This window comes from Dermacentor variabilis, chromosome 11 (genome assembly GCF_050947875.1).
Source record: "Dermacentor variabilis isolate Ectoservices chromosome 11, ASM5094787v1, whole genome shotgun sequence".
Lineage (NCBI taxonomy): Eukaryota > Metazoa > Arthropoda > Arachnida > Ixodida > Ixodidae > Dermacentor > Dermacentor variabilis.
In genome coordinates, this window is record NC_134578.1 from 111,992,875 (window position 1) to 112,014,408 (window position 21,534).

Genomic DNA, 21,534 nt, shown 5'->3' on the forward strand with positions numbered 1-21,534 from the left:
CTCTCTCAGACGCCATCATAAGAATGTTCGATGAGCTGTTAAGAAATTCCTGTTAGTATCAAGCTGACTTGCCTGATAAATGTATAACATGACAGGCTATTTAGGTTGTACTTCAATTTTTCCCTAAATATTTTGTTTGCTTTGTTGGGATGAACTAATATTTATTTGTAATAAATCTATGTGAATTCTGCATGGGGGGTGTGTCTCACATTGAAAAGGCAACGGAATTCAAATGGCATTTTATCATACCATCCCTTATCACTATACATTCCAGAATTAGGTTTGCATTTTCTCCATTGCAGGCCATTTACCTGTTGTACAGTGCCTAAATTCAATACACAAACCAACTTGATTGCAATGTCAGTGATCTTTTGATTATAAAAGAAAATGTTCGCTGTGGTTTTCTCTCCGAATAGCTTTCAATCATGGCACGTGCCACGTGTAGATAGTTCTATCAAGTTATCCAGGGGGTGAGATCAAAAGGCGAATATGAACATGGCTATGAATATGAATATGAACTGTTGTGTCAAAGGATTTAAATCCCAGCTAAACAAGAAAAATATGCGCAGGTTGATACACACTCTTTCTAACATGCACATGTTTCAGGGTAGGCCCTACAAAAAATCTATTCGATGTAGGTAGTCAAGCTACGATCATCACGCCAATCCCCGCAAGGGCGATAATTTGCCGTTTGGTGCCTAACGAATGGTCAGGAAAGCAGGTGCTGAAAGGATAAAAAGTTCTGCTTCATTAATTTAAATCGGTTCTTGGTGTAGTATACTTGTCGTAATGAGCATATTCATGCACAATTTGTTTTGTCACTGAGTATTTCTACAGAAAGGAATGCCCCGCCGCTAGGACACCCATAAGGGTAGAAAAGATGCTAGTGAATTCTTGGAGAATATTTAGAAAGTGGTCTCCGACAACCGTATCATCTCGATGGCGCCGCGGCAGCTCGCACCATTTTGGAGCGCCCACTCACCTTTCAATAAGTGTATGGGCGCTTGTATGGGATTCCGTTGGAGCTCTAGCCACTCAGTATCATCACACACGCAAACACCGTTGCGTCGTATATACCTATTATACCTGCTAGCTTCCGGTGTGCTGTTCACGCTGTGCAGCAGCACAGGCCTCGTGTGTTTACTATGGCTGTCTTTCTTCGACCTTAGAGCGAAACAGTAATTAAGAAAAAAGTACTGTGCATATTTATAGGCTTATGTATGTGAAGGTGCAACAAATCTGTCACTGCTTTTTGGAAAACACGTTTCAGCTTCGAGTTATGACTAATTGTTTTCAAAGGGTCAGCCAAGTTTTCTACAATATTGCAGCAACAGAAAGGAACTTTTGGATGCTGTCTGACTTTTCGGCATTCGTTGTCTGCTGGCGCTTTGCATTCAGAGTTTAGAGAAGCACATTTTATTTTCAGAAAAGGCAGGTCAACCTTACCAGCACGACTTGATTGTAGTACCGTTCTTTCAATGCACATGTACAGTTACTAAACCAGTAATGCATAGCAACGATGCAAAACCTCAGTGACACATTTAGTACAAAGGCCTCCAGCGTTCGCAGTAGCTTGAGCGGAATCCTTGCGTCTCGTTAAATTGGCCGTTGTTGAGGACCATCACGCTTGGCGAGTCTTTGCTGTAATGTGGCCACGTCTCGTTGTTGGGAAGTTCCGGAATCCTGTTGATAAGACAAAATTTCATCAAATATATTCCACAGACGTATCGATGGCGAAACATACATCAGGAGAAACCGAATAAGTGCTTGATTGTGCGGAAAACAAAACCTCAATAGCCGCAATGACACAGGTACAGTAGTTGATATACCTGGGGACCTATAACGTAAAAGTATTCCAATTCGTCTGTATTCAAGACTGCTGACGTCAAATTTACGTAAAAGCCGACGCAAGTATCGGGCGGGGACCCACAGCATTGTTTGAACCAATCAATCAAATGCTCTCCTAGTTTGTAGGAAGTCACTTTTGTTTACTTTCAAAACAAATTTTAACCATAAATTGCCTATCTAAGCAGGTTTCTTTCATCTAATTGGCTGTCGAAAAGCGCGGAGCACGCAGAAGTGGCGAGGTTTCAGCAGGGCCGAGCTATAGTAGTGGAAAGATGAGTGCATGGGGAGCGTGTTGCCGACTTCCGCGATTGGTGTGTTTGTCGGTGCTTAGCTTGCGCTGGCTAATCGAAAATCGTGGCAGCCTGCAACGAAAGATTTAAAATGCCTCTAAGATGGTTCCTCAGTGAAGAAGAGTTGGCAGAGCAATGTAGTAAACATGCTAAAAGGGCTCGACAGCGTTACACTGTCATACGGAAATGTTTGTTATACACAAATAAATTCATGGTCCCCGGCAGCTCCTAGTAGCCAGTGGTAAGCAGACGATTGTTAGGCAATCTTGTTGCCTAGCAATCGGATTGGAAATTGATTGTTAGGGCTGCGACCTAGTCAAGCTATTCTGGCAAACTGCTTTTTGTCACAGTCCTCCTTTGTGTGTCATCGACAGAATGAAAATAAAGATTGATTGATTGATCTTCAATTCCTCTCGGAACGGGGTACTATGCGGATTGTCCGAAAAAATTTAGTTTGGTTCGCAATATAAATACACTTGTAATGCGAGCGCTTCCCTTTGACGAGGCTAGTTTTCGCAGTTTTGTGACATCGTGCGACAGACAGGCGAAGTAAGCGCAGCCGCATTGCTTTTCACCAATAGCGGAGGGCTAATAAAAAAGAAAGGCGTAGAACCGGAAATAATAATTTTTTTCTTTTGTTTGGTCTAATCATGCATAATCAGTATCTACATGTTACAGCATATGGGGAGATTTCGGGGTTCTTGTGACGTCGCGTGACAGACAGGTGACGTGCGGGTGGCGCGAAAATTGTTTGACAAATTGTTTGACGGAGGGCTGATTGTCGTGACGGAACAGAAAAAGGTTGGAATAGCGTTAGGTTCTAGTGGTCCTGATGACATTGTACATAATTATTAATACTTTTTTAACTCGAGCACCCTAGAATATACTGTCTCCCAATATTGGCTTTAGCCAGGTAATAACAGGTTGTTATTAGCGTTCAACATAAGATCACACTGACTGCATCTTTATGGAATAAGTTATACCGCGCTCCATTAGCAGAATAAATGTAAATGAATAAGAGTTGTAGCGACGTTCCGTGCCTATCGTTACAGAAACTGGTGGAATATTATTTGCGAAATATAATTGTAGTCCTGCTCAACAGTTCGAAGAGGGTGATAGCAGGCGTGTCGTATCAAGCGGATGCAAATATCACAAACAGGAAATGATCACTCCAACGTTGCTTAACTGCATCCAGAAGGATTACCCATCATTAGATCAAACAATGAACTTGTTTTATTGTGATGTTAAACCAGCGAAAAGGACTTCAACGTGTGATAACAAGCTACATGAAATCACGAGGAGACAGAGCAAAAGGATGATAAAATGGAATTCTAACGGACGCTAGCAGGGCATCGTCAATTGGGCATTTAAGTAGATTTCGGTGCACTATTTCTGCCTAATGGTTTCATCCAGCTGCTACTACGCATGACTTCGTTAGGTGGGGCTCATCAGTGCAGCAGACGGGTAGAAAGAAGGCACGCACGAACAGTCGCAATGCCTCCTGCTCGATCTCACCCAACCATGAAGCTGCCTGTGAAGCTGAAGATCTTCATGATGGCGACACGTAAAACCACAACAAAGAGCCCGCAAAATACTCTGCACATCTGGCAATGGAACTGTCGATCCTTCTGTCCCCGGTATGCAAACCTACAAGAACTCGTCAAACTGGACCACCCTGATGTAATTTCCCTACAGGAAACCAATACCCACAACGTCCGACTTCAAGGATACATCGCTCATGCACAAACTCAACGCACAGCCATCCTTACCAAGAAAACTCTCACAACGCAGGGACACGAAATAGAAGACATCCCCATCGAGCACACCCTAGTGGAAATCATACCAGACAGAAAAACGCAGCAAAGTGTCTTCATCGGCAGCATATACAGCCCTCCTCGTGATCAACTTCCGGAATTCGACCACTTTGTCCGTGAACGGAGGAAACGCACGAAAGGCCATCAAGTTGTTGTAATGGGAGATTTCAACGCCCCACATACAGCATGGGATTATCCAATTACCACCAAGAAGGGAGCGCGAGTGCACGACACTGCTCAACATCAGAGGCTGACCCTCTGGAACGACCCATTGCAGGCTACGAGAGTCGGGAACAGTGTCTCCAGGGACACAAACCCGGACCTTACGTTCACTGCGAACGTCCACTGGGCCGAGTGGAGTCGACTCTCGGAGACGCTCGGAAGCGACCACCACGTTATCCAACTTGACATCGCACGTAACCGGAAACGAACCAAGACTGGAGTTGCTCGACTAACAGACTGGAAGTCCTTCAGAGAAAACCTCAGCGGCAACACAACAATCGACGACATCGACCATTGGCTCAAGGGCCTTCTCATCACCGCAGAAAACCACACCAACAGCATCCAGCAAATCACCAACACCCCCGCAGTCGACCCGCATCTCCTTCATCTCTGAGAGGCCAAAAGAAGCCTCCTGAAGAGGTGGAAGAGACAAAAGCTCAATAGAAAACTTAAGCAACGAATCGCCCTTCTCACCATACAGGCCCAACATTACGCGGAGCAACTTAGCAGGCAAAATTGGCGCACCTTTTGTGACAGCATACAAGGGACACTCAGCACCAAGAAAACCTGGCATCTCCTACTCGCTCTCTTAGCTACCGATCGCACCAAAACGCAACAGAGGCAAGATCTGCACAGACTGATCCACAATCATGCTGGATCGGAGGATGATCTCCTTCGTGAGCTTCAGCAAAAACTTAGCAGCGACAAGCCCACTTCATCAGCGAGCAGAAAAATGTACGGCGGTGCAGCAAACCCAGATCTCGATCGACCATTCACCCAGGCAGAGCTCCACGCAGCATTAGCCAAACTCACTAGAAACACCAGTCCCGGCAAGGACAGAATAACTAATAAGCTCTTACGCAACCTCCCGCAATCTGCCACTACAGTACAACGACTGCTGGGAAAAGGGGCACCTACCAGCAGCCTGGAAGCATTCGGAGTTCACCATGATCCCCAAACCCAACAAACCCCTTCGCATCGAAAACCTATGTCCCATTTCCCTCACATCTTGTGGGACGTCACGCTCTGGACCAAAGCACCTACTACTGGACAACAAGAACGCAATCTACAAGAAGCCGTCGATACTATGCAAAGATAGCCCCGAGACTGCGGTCTCCAATGCGCACCCGAAAAGTCGGAGCTTCTCGTCCTTAGAGCACGGACACAAGGAAGACCACCTAACTATATCGAACCCGATCCTAGCGTCTCGCTCAACGGAACCAAGATCCCTACAGTCGACTCTCTTCGCGTACTCGGACTTCACATCCACAACGACGGATCAGGGGCGGCCACTCTCCCGCGTCTCCAACACACACTGTCACAAGTTACCCACCTCGTCAAGAGGATCCCAAACCCAAGAAGCGGACTCAAGGAGCACGAGACACTATGCATAATTCAAGCTCTCCTAACTAGCCGTATCACTTACGGAACTCCCTACTTGACGCTCAAGCCGGCAGAAATCAATAAACTCAATGTTGTCAATCGAAAGGCAGTCAAAGTAGCCTTGACGCTGCCACCCATGGCATAAACGGAGAAACTCCTCAAGCTCGGTGTCCACAATACGTGGTAAGAGCTTGTCGAGGCTCATAAGATCAGCCAACTAGAGCGGCTCAAGCTCACACCCACCGGACGTGCAGTTTTGCGCTACCTCAAATACAGTGAAAGCTTCATTGCAGACACAGACCAGAAAGCAAGAATCCCACCTGCAGTCCGGGACTGCATCAGCGTTGCAAGTATACGGCGCAATATGCATCCAACTTATCAGAAGGAGCGTCGCCAAAGCAGAATCCGCGCACTCAGCAAGAAATATGGAAGAGACCCTGATACGAGGTACACCGATGCTGCCCGGTATATTAAACGAAACGCCTTTGCCCTAAGCGCCACGGATCACCAAGGCAAAGAACTTGCAGCTGTCACCATCCGAGCAAGAGCCCCTGAGACTGCAGAGGAAACGGCAATTGTTCTGGCAATAACAACTTGCCCGGAAGTAGCAGTAATACTAACAGACTCCCAAGCGGCAGCTCGGAACTATCAAAAAGGCCGCGTATCAGAAACAGCGCTCAAAATACTAAGAAATCACATCGCATGCGCCCCGCTCCCCTACACCTACATCAACTGCGTTCCAGGCCATCAGGGCATGACAGGAAATGAGGCAGCACACGCCGCTGCCCGCGAGCATACCAGCCGGGCTTTCCTGCCATCCCACAATAGGCCGGCTACCAACGTTGATGACATCGCCCTAAAGTACTTGGAGCTTCTGCAACACCACCGACTCTGCAGAACAACGTAATCGTTACCACACAACAATCTAAGCAAAGAGGAAGAAGTCATCCTGCGCCGCCTACAGACCAACACCTACGTTCACGGAATAATCATGCACATACTGTATCCTACGCAGTACTCGTACATACGCCACCATTGCGACGTTCCAGACACCCTGCAACACATGGTCCACGATTGCCCACTGCGTGGCACATCCACAGACCCTACCTCACAAACTCCACAAGACGACTCCAAAGAAAGCCGCCCCATAGAAGCACAAAAAGAGCGCCCCAACTCACCGCAGATCCACACGATAACCGAAACGTGGGAGGCCAAGCTTTCCTCCGATGACCTGGACGACCAACGCAGTCTTGTCGCCCGGGCCAAAGAGGCAGCCCAAGCCAGAGGGTTCTTGGAATAAGGAACCCTCCCGCCTAGGGTGCACCGGGTTCGGACTCGGTTTACCGTTTCGGAAAATAAAAGTTTAGTTCTCTCTCTCAGTCAAGTCGATTACTGCGGCCTTGAATTCTTGATTGCATGGGCTTTAAGAATCCAAATTGTTAAACCTCTTTTAGTGCTTTGATGCTTCTGCACACGTATATGAGTCAATTTAAGAAAATTCTAGTCGAGCCCACATTCATGTCTACTCTAGCTTTCGGTGCGTGTAACAGAACGGCAAGTCGCGCAGTCCTACTCTTCCTGTAACTCTTGCTAGTGACAAAGCTGCAGGTGTCATGGTGCGTCTATTTTTTCTCTAAAAATCGCAGGTTCCCGTTCAAGTAGCTGTTGAGAAATTATATACCTTCCCATCGGCTCGCGTTATTCGCAAGCAAAAAGCAACCTTGGGGCATTTCACAACGATGCCCTACACAGTTTGAGTGACGCTTGGCAACTATTAACGGGATAGCGTTAAGGGCCCCGTGTAGCATAATGTCCGGTGTCCCGCGTCGGTGTCCAGTGTCCGATGTCACGTCGCAATAATAGGATTATCGAACTACGAATAAACAGGCCCTCCATGTTGAGCGAGGAACTTACTGAAATAATTGAATTTCTCAAGCTAAAACACCTAGAAGAATCGTAAAGTACGACTTACACACAACCTACAGACATGATAGCGTCGGATTGTAATTTGAATGTACGAGAAAGCATAATTCTGTTACGCAAAAACTCAAACACCTTTTCCGGGGTTTCTACCATGTATACACCTGCCACAGCTTCCGCTATTTGCGCACGCCGGCGCGCGAAGATCTTGGAGGCCACGGAGCGGCGCGCCCGGTTCTTTGCAATATCTCCAGATGGCGCTCGCCTCTCCCGCATCACAGCCCACGCAAGGGGCCGCGTTCGTACCAGAAAACTCGACTTCGTGCGTAGCGTTCGCCGCCAACGTTTGCCGGTAATCACTATCATTACATATGCTGCGCTTGCCGGGAACGTGAGAAGCAGTCAGGAATCTTTGAAAGCTATCATGTTTCACGCTGATACGCCATGCCTAAGCACCCTCCAAATTTTTGGTAAACACAACGTAACCAAACTATTCTTATTTCCTGAGTGCACGGACAGTGAGATTTTTCCTAACTTATTCTCAGCTCCCAAAGAAATCCTTTTATTTTAGCGTCTTTATTTCAGTTTTGCCCGTGTCCATTCCGCTGGATCCGTCTCACTGGTTTTTCGAAATTGCAACTGTATGAAGCGTGGTGTATTGATGTTCCCCACAAAATTCTTTGCACGGCGTTATTCAGATACTTACTTTTTTCATTACTTTGACAGTAATGTAGCATTCTCCGGTAAGTTCCTAGATTACTTGGACAATAAATCTTGGATTAATCAGTCGGAAATTACTCAATTATTACCAGTTCTGTTTTGATTAAATCGCATTACCTTTATGATGCGAAATCATAACCATTTTATTTTGAGCGTTGGAAGCGTCAGTATTAACGCACATGTGAAAGATGATGTGCATGAATGTACCATAGCCGTCATTCGCGGCAAGTGGCCATATAAAATCGATATGTTTCACGCGCTCTTACGGATGAAAGTAGATATATGAGATGTTTTTCGTGTTCGGTGAGAGGACAATTTTAAAGATTGGCATTAGCATACAATTTTTATGTTAATTATGCGTCGGGGTACACCTCTCATGGATGGGCAAGGGCACTTTGGTTTATTCGTAGCACGAGGGTGTTAAATATAAAAGAAGTTACCGCAGAGCACATTCACTCTGTGCTATATAAGTATAAGGAAACCAACGTACCCTTTTTCGGCGAAGCTGGTCAACATTCGCATGAAGGCCTCAGCCATACGACCATCTGGAGAATGTGGATTTGCCGCGTAGGGGTAACCAAACGCGAAGGCCACATCGGAGCCGTGGGGCGCTCCCATCCACCCAGGCAGTGGAAGCATCGCCGTCTTGTGGGCGAACACATACGTGAAAACCTTGTTGTCCTTTTCGCTGTGCTTTTCCACGAAGAACTGCAGGGGACAGTTGAATAATCTGTCTGACAGATAGTCGATGTATTGGCGTCTCAGTGCGTTATTATCGTCTTTTGGTGCTCCCTGGGTGTACGTTTCCAATGTATCCGGTATGTCATTTTTAATCACTTGCCATAACGCGCTGCGAAGAGACTTAACAAGCTCCTCTGGTATAGAACCTTGAAGGTCTTCCACTAAAAGCTCTGGAACCAACGGGATCAGCAGAAATGCAGCTCCTTCGTCCGAAGTTACGCCAGCTAACACTTCCACAGATGAGAAGAAACCGCGCTTCAGGGCCACTATTGGATTTCGGGGAAGGAACTCGTTGTGATAAGTAGGCGCAAATGGGGCCAGCTTCGGTGCTGTTACCTCCAGAGAAGCCTTGACGAGCTCATCTGCGGACTTGTTTCTCATGCAGTCCAGGATTTCTTCCGCATTCGTTGACAGCTCGATGGTTCCACCGTTAGAGCACCCCACAACGTTAGCGACCTTGTCTGCCTTGGCCATGCTTTCCGGAACTGTGTCCCACGTGTCTAGGCTGTACATCGTGCCACTCATCAAGACTGCCCTCTTGAAGAGGCCTTGGCTTAAAGGCGACATGATTTGCGCGTGTACGCTCATCGAGCCGGCGCTCTCACCGAACAACGTCACTCGCTCAGGGTCACCTCCAAAATGTCCTATGTTCCGCTGCGCCCACTTCAGAGCCATGTTCTGATCTAAGAGGCCAACATTACCTGGCGCCGCAGGGGAGTTCGCGTTCATGAAGCCCAGGATGCCAAGACGGTAATTCATGGAGACGACGACTACATCGCCCAGCGCGGCGAGCAAGACTCCGCTAGACTTCGCCATATTCGCGCTGCCTAAGGTGAATGCTCCTCCGTGAATCCACACAAGTACAGGACGACGTGAGCCCGGGTTAGTCGCGACCTCTGGGACCCATACGTTCAGTTGGAGGCAGTCTTCACTGAAGCTCAGGTTGCCCAGTAGGAGTCCTTCTAACAGCACCTAGATTGGTGCAGTCCACATGTAAAACAATAGAGAAAAAACTAATAAGTGCATTGACTGGCCCTTGGGTATAAGCACACGTTTTAACTGTAGTGCTCTCAAGTCCTCGAGCTTAATGGTGGACTTGCCACTCTCTCTTCTCCACGGTAAATTGCGCACTTTGCACGAAGAAGAGCCGTATTTGCGCGATATATATATATATATATATATATATATATATATATATATATATATATATATATATGTAGTCATATCGTGAGAAGCCAACAAACACTGACACCAAGGACAACATAGGGGAAATTACCTGTGCTTAATAAATGGAATGAAGAAACGATAAATTAATGGAAATTAAAGTGGACGAGAAAACAACTTGCCGCAGGTGGGAACCGAACCCACAACCTTCGCATTTCGCGTGCGATGCTCTACCAATTGAGCTACCGCGGCGTTGTTTCCCCCTCCACTTTCTTGGGTATGTATGTGTGCTAGTAAACCCTGGGAGTGTTAGCCAGCGCCACCACTCACAGACCTTGGCGGTGGACGTGGAACGTCCTTGTTGCCGCAGGCGTCACGAGAACGTGATCTTTACACCTTGGTAGAGGTGTAAAGCTCTACCAATTGGTAGAGCATCGCACGCGAAATGCGAAGGTTGTGGGTTCGGTTCCCACCTGCGGCAAGTTGTTTTCTCGTCCACTTTAATTTCCATTAATTTATCGTTTCTTCATTCCATTTATTAAGCACAGGTAATTTCCCCTATGTTGTCCTTGGTGTCAGTGTTTGTTGGCTTCTCACGATATGACTAATAAAAATCGGGCCCCTCGGTTAACTACCTTTCTTCTCCTTTATTACATACGAGGGTCTCGAATCCGGCAACATTGACGCCTTCAGGTAGCATATGTGGGTTTATTGACCAGTTGCCTTCACCCAAAAAGATCACGTTCTCGTGACGCCTGCGGCAACAAGGACGTTCCACGTCCACCGCCAAGGTCTGTGAGTGGTGGCGCTGGCTAACACTCCCAGGGTTTACTAGCACACATACATACCCAAGAAAGTGGAGGGGGAAACAACGCCGCGGTAGCTCAATTGGTAGAGCATCGCACGCGAAATGCGAAGGTTGTGGGTTCGGTTCCCACCTGCGGCAAGTTGTTTTCTCGTCCACTTTAATTTCCATTAATTTATCGTTTCTTCATTCCATTTATTAAGCACAGGTAATTTCCCCTATGTTGTCCTTGGTGTCAGTGTTTGTTGGCTTCTCACGATATGACTAATAAAAATCGGGCCCCTCGGTTAACTACCTTTCTTCTCCTTTATTACATACGAGGGTCTCGAATCCGGCAACATTGACGCCTTCAGGTAGCATATGTGGGTTTATTGACCAGTTGCCTTCACCCATAAAGATCACGTTCTCGTGACGCCTGCGGCAACAAGGACGTTCCACGTCCACCGCCAAGGTCTGTGAGTGGTGGCGCTGGCTAACACTCCCAGGGTTTACTAGCACACATACATACCCAAGAAAGTGGAGGGGGAAACAGCGCCGCGGTAGCTCAATTGGTAGAGCATCGCACGCGAAATGCGAAGGTTGTGGGTTCGGTTCCCACCTGCGGCAAGTTGTTTTCTCGTCCACTTTAATTTCCATTAATTTATCGTTTCTTCATTCCATTTATTAAGCACAGGTAATTTCCCCTATGTTGTCCTTGGTGTCAGTGTTTGTTGGCTTCTCACGATATGACTAATAAAAATCGGGCCCCTCGGTTAACTACCTTTCTTCTCCTATATATATATATATATATATATATATATATATATATATATAATCTTCTGCCTGCGTTCACGTCTTGTATAAATGTACACCGAGTTGAAGAACAGATTTCACGGTGCTGCATTGACGCTGGAAATGTTGCATAGTTGAAGTACGTCTCTTTTTATCTTTCCAGTGCGGTTATGCAGGTCTTTCTGGTGCTAATGCTGCACGCTTACGAATCAAAATGTGTTTTAGTTCGGAGAGGAGAGAACTAGTCAAGCATACCCTAGCTTTTTCTCTCTTGAGGGAGGACGTGGTCCCTCTAAGGCAAACGCAGACCAGTACTTACCTCCACTTCTCCGCTCCTTCACCCCAAATCGTACTTTCCCCCTTGTCCGTGTTGTGGGGCACCCCGACGCTATTTCACGTACGGATGGAGTGTTAGCACCATTACACCAACCTTACATTAACTTTATCCTGACCTTCGATAGTTGGGTGGCTGTGCTAGGAAAAGGACCCTGCATGTTCCGCAGGCACTCGTCTGGCAGGCCCGCGACGTCGTCATGGCCCTTGGACTCTTGTACTCAAGGCCCCACCGTATGAGCTTACGACGACAATAAAGTTATTTCGCTCTGTCTCTCTCTCTCTACAAGCTCCATCGCACCGATAGTAAATCAAGTTTAGCGATTAAAGTATTGGACGGCGAGGTGGGGGGGTTCAAGTGGTTGTTTTCCTGCTTACTTTTTTGTTATAGGATATGGCGCTATAAGTGACGAACATGAAGTGAAGGACATTATGCAATGTAGGACATACGTTCTGACTGTGTTTAGCTGGGGGAGGGGCACTAGCCTTTTCTTTAAACCAAATCATTCTTTGCCTCTTGACCACGGTTTGGAGTTCTTCGTCCAAAGGGAACTGAGGTGCCCCGTTTTCAATAATCACATAAGAAGGGAACAGACAGACACCAATGCCAACATATGGGAAATTACTTGTTACTCCATTTAGGACATAACGAAGGTCTGTAATCCGGCAGCATTGATGCCTTCAGGTAGCATGTGTGGGCTTAGTGACCAGCCACCGTCACCCAAAATAGATCACGTAGTCGTGACGCCTGCGGCAGAAATAATATTCCACATCGACCGCCTAGGTCTGTCAGTGGTAGCGATAGCTAACACTCTCACGATTAGTTCATGCAGTAAATTATAAATACCCAAGAAAATGAATGGGAAAGCGGCCCAGCCGTAGCTCAATTGGTAAGAAAATCGCACGCGCAATGCGAAGACGTGGGTTCATATCCCGCATGCGGCCAGTTGTTTTTTCATCCACTTTCATTTCTACTAATTTATAATTTTTGTTTTCTAATCACTAATTACAAGTTATTTGTTCTACATTGTCCTTGGTGTCTGTTTGTTCCCCTCCTATGATGATTAATAAATATGGGTCCCCGCAGTTTCCTTCCTTTTCGTTGAAGCGGCATAGATGGTTGAAATGTATTTAAATATGTGTCAGGCTTCTCAGTGCGTAGACGTCTCGTCAACAATGTACCACAGACAGCCATTGTACATGACCTTCTTCCTCGTAACAGAGAGAAGGACCAGCTACTACAGGCGACGAGACCATCAGGGTTTCATCCACTATGGCTGCTACTTCGCTGGCTGAAAGAAAGTCAGCGTCATTTAGTTTCCAAAATTGCGCTGCACCATCGCAACCTTCCGTTTAAGTGTTACGCGCACATTGCGTTCAGCGCTATATGTATTTGTTTCATTCTTCACTTCCCCTTAAGTGTGTTTTCCTAAAATGTGATGTTAACTTCGTGCGCCTTCGGCTCTCTCTTCGTGAGCCCACATGTCAAGCAACGGTACTCGTGTAATTCCCACCTGGGGACAGGCTGTGTTTCCAGCGGTTGCGTCCACGGTGCCTTCCCAAGGTTGTTTTGGAAGTGGAGGCCGAAAGCGGAGCTTTCCCACAGGTGGCTCGGCGAACGGAATGCCCAGGTACTCTTCGACGGTCTTGTCCAGGACACGGACAACCTTGCCGCGAACCATCCCGTCCGTGGTCTGCTTCTCGACGAATGATTCATCGGCCGTGACAGGGAGCACGACGGCGACGAGAAGGCCCGCCAAGAATGCTGCACTGGTCGCCATTGCTCTGGTCTCGGAAGATCTGGCCTAGGTTGAAATCGTAAAGGCCACCACAAGTCAGCAAAGCTTTGGACCACGCATGGCGTATTTAATAATTGAATGCGGGTCTATATTTTGCCGGAAATTTGTACAAATTTTGCCGACGCAATAATTCTGCCTAGAAAATTTCGCAGAGAACGTTCTATGTGCTAATTTTAAAATTGTAAATGAAGCCCCTGTCAGTGTAACTTCACACCCGAGCCACTGTTCGCTAAAAAAGTACGAGCGTTGTCCGTAAAATACAGTTCCCGAGGATTTTTCACAATGAAGAACATCTTTACTTGCATTGAATAATACATTTGTTGTAAAGCTTAGATTTTACCCTATTTTTCGACATAATCACCGTTGAGATCAAAGCACTTTGGCATGCGGTGTATCATCTTCTTTATGCCTGAATCGTAGCCTTCTCTCACTGCACCGTAAAGGTAGCTTAAAAACTTTTCTTTCAGCTCCTCCCCGGCAGTGAAATGCGCCCCAGCTAGTGCTTCTTCAATTCAAGGAAGGGATGGTAGTCGCTTGGTCACTTGCGGCTATGTCTGGGCTGTAGGGCATGTGGGTGATAGTACCCTATGCAAATTTGTTGGTGGGATTGTTACTCGGACGATGTGCAAACAAGCGTTGCCCTAATGGAAACGCACTCCTTTCGTGAGCGTGCCTCTCCTCTTGTCTTGAATCACGCGGAGAAAGTTCTGCAACGTCTCACTGTTGCTGTCTGCATTGATTGTTGTAGCGGCAGGCATGAATTCGCACAACAGTAACCCCTTCCTGTCACAAAAGACGGTCGCCGTCACTTTGCCGACAGACAGTGCTTGTTTGAACTTCCGCGGCTTCGGCGATTCTGGATGTTTCCCCTGACGGGATTGTTTTTTTTGTTTCCGGTGTCGTGTAGGCCTGAAGAAATTCCCGGGCTGCTTCAGCACGTTGCCATTCGTGGCCTTCCGTAAGCATTATCGAGACCCACCTTGCAGAAACCCTTGGCATACCTTAAATGGTCTGTCAAAATTTTGTCAGTGCAGTCTTGTGATATCAGGGATCATCTCGCACAGCTCCCGAAACGCCACCCTTCAATGTTTCAGCATTGTTTCTTCCAATTTTGCAATCGTTTCCTCCAAAACGGACGGCCGTCCAGAACGCTTTTCGTCATGGACGTCTGTACGTCCTTTGAATTCTATTCAGCATTTGCACACGTGTTATACGCTCATACACTTTTCGCGTATACTTCACAAAGTCGGGAATGAATGTTCACGGCGCAATTTTTTTTTTACACACACACACACAAAAAAAAAGACAAATCACCGAGCGTAATTCGCACCTGGCGGAAGAAGGGAGTGGGAGTTCCATCTCTAACACCCGCTAAGCCAAGAAAGAGCGTCGCAGACAGCTCGCCGGTGCGGGTACGGGGAGAGCAGGAAACAAGCTACAAGCCAGTGTCGCCAGATCTCGCGTAACAGCGTTCCTCGCAACTCAAGCACCTTGGGAACCTTACTTTACGGACAACCCTCCTATTACTCGCAAGCGGCACTTCCTTTAGTTAAAATAGCAGAACTTTCACACAACCAGAAACTGCAAATACCCTTTATTTTCAGACACTGGCTAAACCTAGAATAAATCAACACACGAATAAAGTGATTTTGGCACGACCAATTAAGAGTCGGCGTCAACACTCACGCTTCTGATCGCTATCTCATCGGCATTGTCGTCATCCTGCAGCTTGACAGCAATAGTGCAGCTTGCATATTGCCTTATGGTGAATCGACATAAAGAAAAACTGAGACGACATTAGCTGCACGCATTCAAGTCACGGGCTTCAAGAAATGGCAGAAACCTTATCCCTCGTTTGTTTTAGATTCCGGTCGCGCACAAAAAGTTCAACAGGTGGCGCTGAAAAGCCATCCGCTAACATTATTACCGGCCAGAAAAAGCCGTGGAAAGTCACTGTAGCAATTTTCAATGTTGTGTGATTTGGCCAATGGAGGAGGTAGATGGTGTAGATTATGCGAGAAAATACGATAGCCATGAACATTGTCTGCACATAGCGTCCAGCTGTCTTATTCCTACACCATTGAAATCTGAAGTACTAGAATACAAATATGATCGGGCGATAGGCAGTCGGGAGGCTGCTGCGCCATTTGTCGCCTCACGTGAATCAAGTGGACAGTACTTCACTCTGCGTGACGAGGCAGGCCGCGTACACCGCGCCTCCACTAAGTATGCCTATGCGCAATGCGTATTTGCAACCACGTCGCGTCAAATCGCTCAAAAGTCAAGGTGGCGTCGTGGTTTACCCAACACGACAGCCTTCCACTAATAGGAACTCAACGTTTTCTCGTTATGTCGGATCACGTGGGTTCCCCTGTTCCCCTGTGCAGATCTCGAGGGGGGTGCGCTTGAAGTCTTCTATCTTCTGGTCTGGCATGCTTACTATTCGACAAGTTGCCGCCGCTCTTCTATTCATACCTTTCATTTTCTTCTCACGAAGTCTTCAATAAGCGCCCTTCTTGCTCAATGTTGGGCTTCCTCGGCGCCGCAAACCAAGGTCATAACACTTTACAAGTCAATAGAGCGCATACGGTGTGAAACGGCGCCCCAGCATGCGTTAACGGCAGCTTGGAGGAGTGTTAGCAACCTTGCACAGAAGCCGCAAACGACTTGCGCGACGTTACGACAGCACGAAAAATACTGCGCTACTGAAAGTTTTGTTAGGGGGATAGAGAGGGAGAAAACTTTATTTCGAGTCAGAACGATTCGCGTCCGGCGAGGTAGTGGACTGGGGCACGCGGCCGAGGTCACGTCCAAAAGTTCTTGCCTCCCCGCGGCTTCCTTGGCCCGCTGGACTGCCCAGAGTTAGTCTTCCAGGCTCGAGCTGAGTAGCGCGGCCTGCCATTGCGCGCGGAGGCTGTCGGTGGAAGTCATGCTCTCATTGTCATGTATTGGTCCTTCGCATTCCCATAGCATGTGTTCTAGCATGGCTCTGGTGCCACACACTTTGCATCTATCTGTTGTGTATATCTCTGGATAAATAGCGTCCATTGGTATCGGAGCCTTGTATGATTTGTTTTGTTGTTGTCGCCACTGGACAACATCTCTGACAGGAGCCGGGATTGCCTTAAGTTAGGCAAGCGCTGCAGTAGTATAGATAGTATAGATAGTATAGTATAGTACGGGCTCGCTTTACTTTGACGTATCCCAACGTCAATGTCCTCCGGTGTTCAGGATTGCATCGCCAAATAGTCTTTTCAATGTTGCCAGCTCACTGCATATCATGAAATTCATTTAGTTGTGGTTGTTGGGTGTCTCTAAAATGAGCTACTTCCAAACGGAAAACCACATATGCATCTTACCAACGCTTGCCCCTTCACCCCCCCTCCCCCCCCCCCCCCGATCACCAAGCCCGCCACCCACCGTGTCGATGTACAGGGTGTTTCAGTGGACACTTTCAAAAACAGTTTAAAATTCCAAGCGGTGTATAGCACAATTCTAACACATTAGCGGGTGTACTCGAAGAGGTAGACATTACTTTCATAAAAAATTACAACGCATGCTGAACGAATTAGAACATTAGCTAATGAGGATCTTAAATATTAAATTATTTTGACACACTGAAGTTTTCAAATTCCTGCAGATCAGACTGCAAGGCATATCCACGTAAAAATAATTGCATGGATGACACCATTTACGACATGTGCGTCACCAAACTTGCGGTGAAAATGCACTGTTGTTGCACTTATTTTGTCAAGAAAACGTCGCTCTATACATTTAAGCGCAAAAGTCGCTGGAACGCCAATGTATCTCTCCCCAAAGTTCCGGAATTATTATCTCGAAAGTCATGTCATCTTGAGAATGCATTGGAAAAGGACCCGTCTTGCGAACCCTCCACCTGAATTTGTTGATTGGAATATGTGCCATAAGGTAATTAGTTAAAAACTTGATCAGTAAATGCTTGTTAAGTAGTCGATTATGCACTTCAATATTTTGACAAATAATGTCCGCCTGTTCGAGTTGATATCTCATGGACAAGAATTGTGCTAACTCCCACATACAAATTTCTAAATTTTTTTAACGTGTTCGCTGAAACACCCGATATGTACGTGTGCCAAAAAACTGGCGAAAGAGACAAAACTAAACGGAAAAGTATGATGCGATGAACTTCTCGCAATACCGGATAACATTCCTGTTTACCCTCAGAAGGGTCTGTACGCCCTAATCTAAAATTTATCTTGAAACTGACCGTTTGGAGACCGTTGTATTCGAGGGAACATCCTCATGTGACACCATGTAGGACGAAAACGAAAAAGATACACATATAGCCTTGCCAGAAAAGAAACGTTTCTTACGTGACCAAAAAATTCTGCTAATCAGAAGAATAAGCCCGAGACCAAGGCCTTTCAGGAGCGGCCAATCTAGCAGCTCAGTTACCTCGGCCAGCAGATCACAGACGGAAGCCGAAATAGTACCCAACCGCAAGCCCAGGGACACCGCTCCTTCTGTGGAGCCCATGGTGGGTACCGCTTCATGTTTCCTGTGTCTCTGATAACGTAGAATCTGTGCTCGGGAAGGTTGCCCTTTGCGTGCACTATTGCCTCGACGCCTAAGCGCCGGCAGCCTCTAGGAGCGACATCCGAATGCGAGGTCAGCGCGCTTCCGCGGGTAGTTGTGAGGTTCGCTGTGAGTACGACAAAGTACCATCACGTGTCATCCCATATCAATTTTCAAATCGCTTTTAACATCGTTCTATGTTCTACCGTCGGAACAGTTTTAATGGGATGTTCGGTCAGAATAAAGATTGAATCACCGTCGTGGCTGCTTTCTTGATGGATATCAGCCGTGATTCTTTGGTTCAAGCTGGCATGGTTCAAGGACGCCTTGTGGTCATCAAAACCCGCCTTGCCACGCATGTGTGCGCGGAGAATCGTACTTACGTGCTCGGATGCCAGCGATATGCCTGTGCGGACCAAGAACTTGGCGAAGCAAGTTCGCAGGACGTCCCAAGGGGGCAGCATACACCATAGGGGTTTCCTTTTGACGTTCAAGCGATACTCTTGCGTGGCGCACTGCTTACAGCCAGCGGATTTAGTGATAATTTTTGTGGAGTGGTGCTCGGAAATGTGACGGAAAGCGCGAATGAAAAGTATTACGTTATATGTATCACTCAATCAGAGCGGGCGCATGATACTGGCGTTTGACCCTGAATGCCACAACATATAACGGAAAAACATATTGCCAAATTTCTACACCTGGGGCCATAATTACAAGAAATTGTTGTTTTTAAAAGTTTACTTATCCCTGCACACAGACAAGAGGCACATGGCTTTGTCGAAGACAACGACAATAACAGCAAACGAAAATATAGAGATAAATGAACTGAATCAACATAAGATACAGCTACGGAGATGAAAAAATGGGACCGTCTCAGCCTTCGGATTTTCCGAAGGGACGCCTTGCTGCTGATGCACTTACCTCGTCCTCTAATATAGACTCCGGGACCCAAGTGGCTATCCAGAATAAAACATCTCTATATGAGCACAACCAACGACGCGCTCGGGGTAAGCGGGATTCCTGCGAAACTGTGTGTGTTTCATCAACACGCACCGTCGCTGGCTCGAACAGGAAAGCTCGCGTGTGACGCGAGAGCGTCAAGTGAAAGAGAGAAAGGGCTGCGATCCCCGCCTCCGTCGAGCGTGCATGCTCGTGTCAGGGTCACGGGTATCCATTTGACGCCAGCACAGCGGCCCTCTTGATGAAGCATGTGTGCACTCACGGACTTGCTGGCTCGTGCATGAGACCCGCTGTCTGGGTTCCACCAACGCTTGCACTGGCGAAAGACAAATGCTAGTTCGAGCAGTCAGGCGAGATAACTTGTGCCTGCTAAAAAAAATTTAAATCGTACTTCTTCGGTTTAACAGATCCGAATTTGACTATATAGGTTGAGCTTTTATTGTGTCCATGCGGACGTGTAATCCGCTCAGTTCTTTTGTTTTCTGAAATTCTCGCGGCGTTGTAGAAGTCGCAAAGACCCGCGTACTCACTCTAGTGTTGAACGAGGCTTTTAAATATGTGTCAATGCCATTATGAAGTCGTTGGCAAAAACGTGAGGCGTTCATTTTGCGTCATGACCAATATAGCACATTTTTCTATACAAGTTGAAACAACATTGAAAATCAGTGACAACTACTTGAGAATATTGATTGTATTGACTATTGATTATTGATTGAATTATTGATTTTGTATACCCTCTGGCAGACATTTATCTATAAATCCATGCTACAAGTGGGGTCACAATTCACACCAAGAGTGGCAAGGAATATACAGTCGAAAAGCAATGATCCCAGCCATTACCTGTGAAAGGCTATTATCGAGCTTATAAATGCTGCTTTTCGCCAATCTGTGAAAGATCTAAATCAAACCACCGAAAAAACGGAATACAAGAATCGGGCAACCCGGAGGTTGGCCACAAAATGAATAGTTGATTACACTGACAGGATTCTCGGCAACCCATATAAAGGTACGTGATCCATGCTAGATATGAAAGTTGCATCAAGAAATCGTGCCACTCACAAATTTTACTTCTTTGTTGTGCAGGATGATAGCTGCTGGGGGGGGAGGGGGGCGGACGCTTGGCTTGCACACAATGCAGAATGTTTAGGCTCATGGTATGCTTCGAAGAATGCGCGGGTCATTTGGATGTCACTTTGAAAGAGCACCTTGTTTTCCTGAAATACACCACTTTCACAATTTTCTGATGTAATTTGTATATTTCCCTTTCATCAAGAGCCTTATGCCCATATGTATAATTTTGTCAGCGTAAAAAAAAATTTAGTCATGAGTCAGTGCCCCTGTTGTCACACTCTTTCTCCATCGTGCGTGTCGCGCTGTTTTTTTTTCTAAGAACCTAATCTACGAACTCGTCCAGCTTCCTGTTTAGTGTCCAGTTATAGTAAAGTTGCTTGCACGAGGCATAGAAATTATTCATACAGGTATCGGTAGCAAATGACAGCCAATGCTATTCGGGTGGATAATCGCTCAGGCTAGCTTACTCCGGGATGTTGTGGTGACAACTGCCCTAACGTTTTGCTTTCTCTCCATACTGGGAGGTTTTCATGAGACGTAATTTAGTATTACTCTTCGAAAATATGCACCTACTTTCATATACCGTGACAATGAGCTCTCTACAGGTCTGCTGATCATTTCCTTTCATTGGCGAGGAACATTTTGGGGGTGGAATCGTTGCGGGCAAGCGTACTGAAAACGAATGCATTCTTCTCTTTACGGTTTCTGCAGGCGTTCGTGGCAAACATTTGTGTGACAAAAGAGTGAGAACGGAAGAATTTTGAAGAGGCAAGGAAGGCACGAGAGGGCGTCCGATGTATAATGAACTTACAACACCGTGTGAAAAACGCCGCGGCTTTTGTTGTCCCGATGGGCAACCTTGAAAATGCGTCACGTTCTACCCGCATTTTTACTTGAGGTTCCTATATGCCGACAGAGAAGAGCAAATTGTCGTAGGCCGTCATAAGGGTTATATCGGTGTATGAGCCGTCAATCGTGGTTGCTCCAAGGACTTCTTGACTTTATTTATTTGTTTTTCACAAATGCAATTGTGATAAGTTGGTCCTTACAAAGAGTAGTCTTGTATAAACGTTATAAATATTTTTTAGCAGCACAGTTACGTATAACGCGTACACGCACACAAAGAAGGGGCGTACACA

General features: G+C 46.6%; 1 protein-coding gene across 1 annotated transcript; it reads right to left on the reverse strand.

The window, feature by feature from the left end:
• Positions 1–1,400: 1,400 nt before the first annotated feature.
• Positions 1,401–19,439, reverse strand: LOC142564056 (acetylcholinesterase-like). The gene is made up of 4 exons (XM_075674875.1): positions 19,286–19,439; positions 13,526–13,816; positions 8,688–9,910; positions 1,401–1,683 (listed from the first exon to the last, which is right to left on the reverse strand). The coding sequence occupies exons 2-4, from the start codon at positions 13,790–13,792 to the stop codon at positions 1,542–1,544; spliced, it is 1,632 nt and encodes a 543-aa protein (XP_075530990.1). The 5' UTR covers positions 13,793–13,816; positions 19,286–19,439; the 3' UTR covers positions 1,401–1,541.
• Positions 19,440–21,534: the final 2,095 nt, after the last annotated feature.